General features: G+C 42.1%; 1 protein-coding gene across 1 annotated transcript in view; it reads left to right on the top strand.

Annotated features, from left to right (window-relative positions):
• The first annotated feature begins 5,827 nt into the window (after window positions 1-5,827).
• atp10a (ATPase phospholipid transporting 10A) overlaps window positions 5,828-11,237 on the top strand; it is a 35,997-nt gene continuing 30,587 nt past the window's right edge. The window contains exon 1 of the mRNA XM_063890619.1: window positions 5,828-6,421. Within this exon, the coding sequence (XP_063746689.1) occupies window positions 6,009-6,421 (413 nt within the window). The 5' untranslated portion in view covers window positions 5,828-6,008. The remainder of the gene's footprint in view (window positions 6,422-11,237) is intronic.

The raw sequence follows: 11,237 nt of genomic DNA, 5'->3' as shown, positions 1-11,237 counted from the left end.
GTTGCTAACAAGTGTCTAAATGAGACGACTAAACGTCATCATTCCCAACGTTAGCCGCCTTTAGCTTAGCGGTGGTGACGTGAAGTCATGTGACCGTGCTGTAGTTCCTCTATAGCCCAACATTAGCCTCCTTTAGCTTAGCGGTGGTGACGTGACACAAAGACAGGGAGTAGAATCAGACAGAGATTGCGCAAACATTTAAAGAAAACAGGAAACAGACAAACTAAAAACTAATATCATGAAAAATATCTGTAAAAAATTGAAGAGCAATTCCTCCAATAGTTTTAATGATATTTCAGTCCGGACTTAAGTAGTGGGAAATTCAGAACAACATCCCAGAATCATGGGACCAGTGCACATACATGTACAGTTATGAATACACATTGCACTATGATGAATGGAAACGGTACTCTAATATAAATTGCTGTTTTCAGATGAAAAATAGCAGCAGCGTTGTGGAGTCCCATGCCATTGTTGAATGACTTGGATCAATATTTAATTCTAAATTAACAGCAGTTTGTTCCTGGGCGGATATTGATCCCACAGACCTGAGGAGGAGTTATTGCAGGAAAATCGTTAAAAATTATTTCGCTTTTCCTGCTCTGCTGGACCATTGGGACAAGGGACTTGGGGTAAAAATATATATTATATAGTGAGTTTCCAGGAGGAGACGAAACAGGAAGGAGGGTTGTATTTGCATACATTACACCCCAAGTGTAGAAAGGCTGCTATAGAGGTTCAGTGATGACTTATTCAGGCCGACCCGGAGCATTGCAAGGCCTCCCTTTGCAGATGCAATGGGATAATCTCCACATATGTGCAGCAGTTTATGATATTCAAGCTGAAATGCAATGTCCAGTAAAAAAAACAACCATTAAATGAAGATGAGAAGCTGTGATATATTTATCATTTTGCTTTTATCGATACACCAACTTGTTCAACTTAAGCATAAAAGGATTGTTATGTGCTGTGGTATGCATGTGTGTCTCTCTCCCACCTCTCCCCCTGATTGCCTCCCCCCCGATGCAGCCTCTCCCTCAGGTGATCCCAATCTCCTTCTTCTGTGAGATGCCTGGACACCAGTGTTTGCCAGTGCAGCATGTTTAGTGCTTGGTCTCTTAGAGTGTTATCTAGTTTTTAAGAGGTTATTTTATACTTTGTTACTTCCCGTTCACCCTAGAATATTAGGGAACCACATTTCTTTAGATATTTCAAGGATTTTTTTGCAGTTTTTTCAAATGCAAATAGAAGTCGGAACCTGTTCACACGGTTACATGTTCAGAAATGGTTCTTTTATTTTGAAAAGCTCGTCTCGGATGAACCTAACAACCTGAAACAGGATCAGCCTTTTTTTAATTTCCCAACAATCAGAGAGACTATTCTGACTTTCTTTCTGTAAGCAAGACGAGAATGGTGATTAACTCAGAGCTGTGTGTACAGTAATTACAAGACGATGAAGCTCATTTTAGGCGAATCACATTTGATCACTTTTTGCTTGACAGGAAGTGTTCTCTGCTATATTTCCACATCTGAATGGAACACAACCACCACTCAATCATCGATTAAAGGGTCGCACCACTCCACTGTCTCATAATTAAAAGTGTTTTACCCTCTGGCACAATATCCCCATTGTTTATGCAAAGATCTCTCTGAGTGATTTCCCCGAGCCCCGACAGCTGCACGGTTCTGCAGATTTAGCAGAAATGTCTCCATTTTGCGGGAAATTCATCAAATCAATTATTGAGTTAATTACTTTGATTTATTTGGGCCTCTGCACAGCGAACTCCTGAATGCATTACACATTCAAGAAGCAGTCAGCTAAATCCTTTGATAAGATGGTGCACACACAGCTGAGTGACTTCTGCGGATCAACAACAAAACACAGTGTGTGAATTATTAACCACTATGGGTTTTTGTGAGACTACAACAGTGAGGCTTTTCTTTCGGATGTTTGTTTTCCTATTCCATTTCTACGGTGGAAGACCCATACAAACACGCTACAATAAAAAAAACACATGCAGATGAAGAAACATCTTAAGCAACTTGATGATGCATAAACGAAACGCTGCAAGAAGCTCAAAACACAACGGAGACCAGGGGACACTAAAGAGAGACGCACACAGCTGGAGACCGGGGGACACTAAAGAGAGACGCACGCAGCTGGAGACCAGGGGACACTAAAGAGAAACGCACACAGCTGGAGACCAGGGGACACTAAAGAGAGACGCACACAGCTGGAGACCAGGGGACACTAAAGAGAGACGCACACAGCTGGAGACCAGGGGACACTAAAGAGAGACGCACACAGCTGGAGACCAGGGGACACTAAAGAGAGACGCACACAGCTGGAGACCAGGGGACACTAAAGAGAAACGCACACAGCTGGAGACCAGGGGACACTAAAGAGAGACGCACACAGCTGGAGACCAGGGGACACTAAAGAGAGACGCACACAGCTGGAGACCAGGGGACACTAAAGAGAGACGCACACAGCTGGAGACCAGGGGACACTAAAGAGAGACGCACACAGCTGGAGACCAGGGGACACTAAAGAGAGACGCACACAGCTGGAGACCAGGGGACACTAAAGAGAGACGCACACAGCTGGAGACCAGGGGACACTAAAGAGAAACGCACACAGCTGGAGACCAGGGGACACTAAAGAGAGACGCACACAGCTGGAGACCAGGGGACACTAAAGAGAGACGCACACAGCTGGAGACCAGGGGACACTAAAGAGAGACGCACACAGCTGGAGACCAGGGGACACTAAAGAGAGACGCACACAGCTGGAGACCAGGGGACACTAAAGAGAGACGCACACAGCTGGAGACCAGGGGACACTAAAGAGAGACGCACACAGCTGGAGACCAGGGGACACTAAAGAGAGACGCGCACAGCTGGAGACCAGGGGACACTAAAGATTGATGCACACAGCTGGAGACCAGGGGACACTAAAGATTGATGCACACAGCTGGAGACCAGGGGACACTAAAGATTGATGCACACAGCTGGAGACCAGGGGACACTAAAGAGAGACGCACACAGCTGGAGACCAGGGGACACTAAAGAGAGACGCACACAGCTGGAGACCAGGGGACACTAAAGATTGATGCACACAGCTGGAGACCAGGGGACACTAAAGATTGATGCACACAGTTGGAGACCAGGGGACACTAAAGAGAGACGCACACAGCTGGAGACCAGGGGACACTAAAGAGAGATGCACGCAGCTGGAGACCAGGGGACACTAAAGAGAAACGCACACAGCTGGAGACCAGGGGACACTAAAGAGAGACGCACACAGCTGGAGACCAGGGGACACTAAAGAGAGACGCACACAGCTGGAGACCAGGGGACACTAAAGAGAGACGCACACAGCTGGAGACCAGGGGACACTAAAGAGAGACACACACCGCTGGAGACCAGGGGACACTTAAGAGAGACGCACACCGCTGGAGACCAGGGGACACTAAAGAGAAACGCACACAGCTGGAGACCAGGGGACACTAAAGAGAGACGCACACCGCTGGAGACCAGGGGACACTAAAGATTGATGCACACAGCTGGAGACCAGGGGACACTAAAGATTGATGCACACAGCTGGAGACCAGGGGACACTAAAGAGAGACGCACACCGCTGGAGACCAGGGGACACTAAAGATTGATGCACACAGCTGGAGACCAGGGGACACTAAAGAGAAACGCACACAGCTGGAGACCAGGGGACACTAAAGATTGATGCACACAGCTGGAGACCAGGGGACACTAAAGATTGATGCACACAGCTGGAGACCAGGGGACACTAAAGAGAAACGCACACAGCTGGAGACCAGGGGACACTAAAGAGAGACGCACACAGCTGGGACCGGAGCGCTGGGTGACGTTCAGGATCATAAAGTTGGACAGCTGTCTCAGAGAGAGTCTGTCTCATGACTGGAAGTGTTTGTCTGTATATCTGAAGGTTAGCTATGTTAGCTAGCTCACAGCTGATCTGCAGTGACATCAGAAGGAGTCATGTGATCAAGTTGTTAAAAGACCAGAGAACATTTCAGGTAAGTTTCACAACAACTAAAGAAAAGGGGAAAATGGAAACAAAAACAAACAAAAGGAGACACAGAAAGACAACAAAGAGATGCAAAATATTCACAAAGTGGAGCAAAAAGACAGCACTGTATTTCTGCACGGGCCTCTTGTCTCATTAGGAGTCCATGCCCCCCTTATTGTGTGTGAATATTCAAACAGAATTTACATAATGAACAAGGCAGCTACATTTGCACATAGAGAACATGTCATGGCTACAGGAGGACTTTAGAGGCGTTAAATCAACCTGTTAGTCAGCTGTCTTTTCTGCAGAGTCATGTTTCCTGGTTATGGACGCCATCTGCAGTCACTGATCACCTGGTCTATAACGAGTCGCTCTTCATCATCCTACAGATTGATGTGCAGCTTCACTCCCCTGGAATCACAGGGGGACTGTTTTCTGCAAGGTGGAAAAAAGTAAGTTTTTATATAAGTTTTACGGCTAACTAGTAATTGTAAAATAATACAGTGTCCTCTAACACACACACACACACACACACACACACACACACACACACACACACACACACACACACACACACACACACACACACACACACACACACACACACACACACACACACACACACACACACACACACTGCACTGTTGGAGTATCATGCCCTCTTCAGGCTGTTTGCTGTCTGTAAGATGAGTAATATAATAAAGAGTGAAGAAGAAGAGAGAATTGAACGCCGGTGTGATTGCAAAGTTGTTTTTGTAGAGCATTAAGTTCTCAGGATATGCAGTTCACAAAAAAACTAATAAATAAAAACATATTTAAATCAATACAGACAATATAAGTGCTGTTTGAACTGTTTATCTTGAAGACAATGTTGCACTAGCTGACTGATCTTTGTTATGCATTTATTTTGTATTATTTTACTCTTTTATTACTGTGTTCTTTTTTCCTTTGTATATGGATTTAGCAACGGATGTTTGCACATTAGCAATGGTTTAATTGCAAAGTATTTTAATTGATTTAATTACCTTATTTCTATGAAACTATGACAGTTTCCAGATGAAAATTGTTCTTACATTTCTTTAAAAATAAATATTTGAATGATATTTTTGTGCAATTTCTTGTGAAATGATTTGTTTTTAATACATTTTATTTATATGTTGCTGTATATAATACTTTGATTTTAAAAAATGTGATTGCTAATACATTTATTATATTTCTAATGTTTTTTGTGACATTTCTAATGAATTTCTGTGACTTTTTAAATCCCTGTTTTAATGAGAAATTATGCAAAGTAAGTGTATTGCCTGTTGCTCTTATTTTTTCTTATATTTGTGTTTTATAGTTTTATTTTTATTTGAATACGTTTACATTTTTATTTATTTTGCTTTTTATATTTTTCTTACAGTGGTATCTCTTCCTACTTTTTACACAATCTCGGATGTAACAACCGTATACTATTGCAAACCCTCTCAAAAGAGTTACAAATAAATAAGAACTAAAGGTAATCGTTGTTATTGTTTATTAATAAGTGTTGTCTTCTTCTCTATTTTGCTCGTTTCTCTGTTTCCTGTCAGTCTCCACTATACCGCGTGGCACTTGGAGACACAAAAAACCGAGGAGGAGGGGCGAGCTTCCTGTTTGTGCGCATGCGCCGATCTACAAACGCAATACCATCATTCCACCAATGGCTGAGTTCCATCCGCATGACTTACAGATCTACTGTTAGAAGTCTAAAGTCCCTGAATGCCTCCCTTACTATCTCAGCATCCTTCCCAGGGAAAAAAGCAGAAGCCCAACAAGAAAAAGTTTCCTCTGACGGGAAAGAGGAGTCGCCATGGGTGAAAAGGAGCAAGTTAGAGCGGATAAACCGGCGAAAACTTAAAGAATGATAACATAACTCAGGGTTTGTGTAATTTTTGTATCTGAAAAAGTCCCCAAAGTGAGGGGAAAGTTTGCAGATATGGCGCGGGACAGCGAGGAGGACCCCAAAGCTGCAAAAAGGCAAAGAAAGAGGAAACAAAAGGAGAATAAAACCCGGACTGTGCACGCTAATATACTGTACGACCACGCGAAAGGAGAGGAAAACCCCAACAGACACTATGCAAACAACAAGATAAAGACCACCAAGTACACCGTGCTGTCCTTCCTGCCCAAAAACCTCTTCGAGCAGTTCCACAGGTTCGCTAATGTTTACTTTGTCTTCATCGCTCTGCTCAACTTCGTCCCGGTGGTCAACGCGTTTCAGCCCGAGCTGGCTCTGGCCCCGGTGGTCTTCATCCTGTCGGTCACCGCCATCAAGGACCTGTGGGAGGACTACCGGAGACACCGGTCCGACAACGAGATCAACCACATGGACTGCCTGGTGTACTGCAGGTGAGAGGACAATATGAAAAGCAACAACAACAACAACAACAACAACAACAACAACAACAACATAAAAATGGTTACTTATTCATGTAGAAATCATAGTATAACATGTAGAGGAAAATCATCACAAAAATGACTTAAAAACTGAAAGAAATGTCACAGGAAAAAGAGGTAAAGATTTCAGAAAATAATAATTATAAATGTCTTAAAAACAGGAAATAATATCAAAGAAAAAGGCAGAAAAATTATGAGAAAAGATGCAAATAAATATGAGAAAAAGGTCATTAAAAGGTGTGTATTTTTTAAATGAATATCACAAGTGCTGGTGAGGTTAATACAAAGCAACAATTGCTCAAATGTAAACTCTTTAATATATTAATCATAGTTTAAAATGTAGGGAAAAGGCTCACCTGAGGGAGAGGCTGCATCGGGAGGGAGGCAATCAGGGGGAGAGGTGGGAGAGAGACACACATGCACACCACAGCACATAACAATCCTTTTATGCTTAAGTTTGTAAATCAGTACAAATGCCACAAAAACTTCTTAGAAACTGAAAATAATCTGTGATAAGTGCCGGGGAGATTATCACACAGTCAAAGGGTTTACTGTCAACAACAATAATAACAATCTGAAGTCTTACACGTATACTACAACTGCAACCTTGGGTTTTGGGTGAACTACCCTCAGTTTGAACCTCACAATTACTATTGCATGTTCAAAAAAGCAAGATCAATTAGAATTTGGGTTAAATATCCTTGAAACCCCCCCCCCCCCAAATATCTTGTGTATTTCAATAAAATGCTGTTGTGTGGTCCATCATGACAACTGATTTGGGACCACTTGTTGCAACCGTCCCCGCTCAGTCAGCCGTGACACAGCACACCTCGTGCAGCTACACACACATATTTCAACACATGCTTACCATGACACTTAGAAGTCAACAAAACGTGACTAAAACAAAGTGAGATTGGATTCTATCGATAGGAACACCTGCCTTTCATGAAGCATATTCAGCCAATACCACATGAGCACAAACTACAGTTTAGAAAAGCAGAAATCAAATCTGAGCTGACAGAAAATGCTCCGTTTTGGTTTAACACACACAGTTAATCTCACACACACTATTTTATGAACATATAGGTTCACCTGCTGAATTACAAACAGAACAAATGAACCAAAGAGAGAGAAAACCATGAAGCAGATTCAGGCAGTAGGCGTGTAGATTCACACTGACATTGTTAGCCGACAGAACAGAACATCTTACAGAGGAGAGTAACATCTGAGCCACGCACAATTACACAATTTTAAAAAATCAACACTTTGAAAAATAGTCGAAATCTGCAAAATATTAGGAATTTTAAAAATGTGTCGGAAATTAGAAAAAAAGGCAGAGTTTTGAAAAAGTTGAAATTTGGAGAAAAAATAATCGAATAATTTTCGTTTTTTTCAGAAGAAAAGAAAAGTGATGACATTTAGAAAAAAGTCAGAATTTAGAACTTCCTAATTTTGGGGAAAAAAGTGAGAATTTTGCAAATAAAACATCCGAATTTTGAGTGCCAATAAAGTAAGAGCTCATGAAGCAGATTCAGGCAGTAGGCGTATTCACTCTTTAAGTATTAGCCAACAGAACAGCTGACAGAGGAGAGAGCCTCTGATCCTTTACAACAACACTATCTGCTCCTTTTAGGTTTTACTAACACAGTAATCCGGATTATCCACAAAAATGTGGATTTCCGCTTCTTATTATTTGGTATAATATTATATTTTGCTGCTGAAACAAAATAATCCCAATTTGGGAGGAATCAAGTATTTCTGATTCTGATGAATGTCAATATTTTCTCATTGCTCTACTCCTATGTGCTGCAACAACACAAGATATTTAGGGGGAACATTTTGTGACTTTTCACCTACTTTTGACATTTGATTCAAGGCCTCTACTTTAAAGAGTCCTCTCCTGCTGATGTTCAGGTGTATATCAGTATGTAGAGTCTCTACTTTAAAGAGTCCTCTCCTGCTGATGTTCAGGTGTATATCAGTATGTAGTGTCTCTACTTTAAAGAGTCCTCTCCTGCTGATGTTCAGGTGTATATCAGTATGTAGCGTCTCTACTTTAAAGAGTCCTCTCCTGCTGATGTTCAGGTGTATATCAGTATGTAGTGTCTCTACTTTAAAGAGTCCTCTCCTGCTGATGTTCAGGTGTATATCAGTATGTAGTGTCTGTACTTTAAAGAGTCCTCTCCTGCTGATGTTCAGGTGTATATCAGTATGTAGCGTCTCTACTTTAAAGAGTCCTCTCCTGCTGATGTTCAGGTGTATATCAGTATGTAGCGTCTCTACTTTAAAGAGTCCTCTCCTGCTGATGTTCAGGTGTATATCAGTATGTAGTGTCTCTACTTTAAAGAGTCCTCTCCTGCTGATGTTCAGGTGTATATCAGTATGTAGTGTCTCTACTTTAAAGAGTCCTCTCCTGCTGATGTTCAGGTGTATATCAGTATGTAGCGTCTCTACTTTAAAGAGTCCTCTCCTGCTGATGTTCAGGTGTATATCAGTATGTAGTGTCTCTACTTTAAAGAGTCCTCTCCTGCTGATGTTCAGGTGTATATCAGTATGTAGTGTCTCTCTTTCAGCTCCTCTTTTCACCCTCTGTCTGAAACCAGAACTGCTCTGGTTGGTTAGCTGACCGGCTCTGTTGTGATTGGTGCACTGCTTAGAGATGTCCTGCCCCTTGGCCTATCACGTACAAAGTGTTGGAGTGCTAGTGTTACACAGTTCTGTCACTATTTTCCAGAAGTAAACAAAGGAGTCCTCTGGAGTTTTAATCTTGATGCAGTCGTTCCCTCTATACTATCTTTAATAATCAGTCCTAAGTTACCTGACAACCTGTTTCTGTCCCGAGCTTCCTCTGCTGCTAACTTTACTGTGTGTGTGTGTGTGTGTGTGTGTGTGTGTGTGTGTGTGTGTGTGTGTGTGTGTGTGTGTGTGTGTGCGTGTGCGTGTGCGTGCTCTAATGAAAAGCAGCACTGTGGTCCGTGCACAGAGCAGAATTCATGGTAATCAAAAGGCTCAGTGTGCAGCGGCTCCACACTTTTAGCAGAACTCTGACCCAAGCTGCTCTGTCAAGGTTGGACATAATTGAATTTTCTCGTGCTGCTGCGGCAAAACACTTCCTCTGTCAACCCGGCAACAGCTGACCAGTCTCAACCTGAAGTTATTTTATCCACCTCAAGGTTAAAAACACACTGAACTTTCTGTTATTTTAGATTAGATTCAACTTTATTGTCATTGTGCAACGTACAGGTACAAGCCAATGAAATGCAGTTAGTATCCAACCAGAAGTGCAGAACGTGCTGTGTATATAATTAAATATAAGGTGTATATTATAATTACTGACAGTACAGGGAGCATTGAATGTGCAAATATTATGAAAATGTATGAATGGGAATAAAATAGGGCCAGTTAGATTTCCATAACGTACATTAATCAGAGCAGGTGAGAGCAGGTGAGAGCAGGTGAGTGCAATGATGCTACTGAGTGACGGAGAGGAGTTCAGCAGAGTCACTGCCTCGGGGAAGAAGCTCTTCCTGTGCATGGAGGTACGGGAACGGAGGTTTCTGTAACGCCTGCCAGATGGGAGGAGGGTGTCTGGGTTCGGGGTGGGAGGCATCCTTGATGATGTGTTTGGATTTGCCCAGACTGCGTTTGAGGTAATTGTTATTAATGGAGGGTAACTGGGTGAGCATTACCTGAGACATCTTCACTGCAGCTGCACCATTCGGGAAAAAAGTCCTAGCCCTCACGCTTAAGAGATTTCAATATCCAAAAGACGTTTTCGAAGTGTCTACCAACCACATTTAGTTTAGTACTACACCGACGGTGTTCAAGTACGTCATACACCTTAAAGCTTCTGAAATACTATTTTAATCTGCGCTGGTCAAACTTAAATTCAGCGACCTGCAACATATTTACATTCCAGTGATTGAACAGGGTGTGTCTGACTTTTTGAAATCTACATTTAGGAGGGATTCAAATCCTCCTTCAGCTTTGACACCCGATTCAAACAGCTATTGGGACTCATGCAGTACTTACAGGACTTTAAGCCCAATATTTGGTAAAGGTAAAATGTATAAATCAGCATGAAGTTCTGTGGAGCTAATAGTATCCAAAATCAATGTGGTCCTAATTAGTTTCAAGTTTTTGTGACATTTTCTGTTATTTAAGAAGATTTAGTAAACATTTTGGGGATTTAAAGAAATACATTTAGGCTCCTTAAAAGTTATAGATGAAATGGAGTTTTCTGTCAGAATATTATGACTTTCTTTTTTACATTTTCCCATAACTTACACTCATTTTTAAGGACACATTTAATATTGTTTAACATTATTATATTTGAAGACATTTTCTGTGTTATTATTATGTTTTAATAATTAGCAGTGTCCCGCTGTGGAAGTGTTTCCCACACCTCGATATCAGTTTAAGTTTATGCTTTATTTATATTATTTCCCCTTCTTCTCCTTGCTGTGACATAGCCCTTTCCCTCAGACTGCATTCACAAAGAGATACGTTTCTACCTCACAGAGCGCACGAGTTTCTGGTTAAGTCCTGACTGCAGGGTTTTGTTCGCTCTCAAACCAAAATACAGATTTTCCCCCGTAAAATGTTGAAGTGAGACAATCTCTCTGTGGGTCAGAAAGGGTTTAATGAGTCCGGGAATATGGAGACGGGGTCAGGTGTCTGGTCAGACGGCAGAGACAGCTTACGGAGGATAAAGAGGGGATGGATGTCCGGTGGGTCTGTGGGGGACGTTTTTCTGTATGTTGTACCA

Source organism: Eleginops maclovinus, chromosome 9 (genome assembly GCF_036324505.1).
Source record: "Eleginops maclovinus isolate JMC-PN-2008 ecotype Puerto Natales chromosome 9, JC_Emac_rtc_rv5, whole genome shotgun sequence".
In the NCBI taxonomy this organism is placed as follows: domain Eukaryota; kingdom Metazoa; phylum Chordata; class Actinopteri; order Perciformes; family Eleginopidae; genus Eleginops; species Eleginops maclovinus.
Note: the sequence above shows the minus strand (reverse complement) of the source record. Positions and strands in the feature narration are given on the sequence as shown.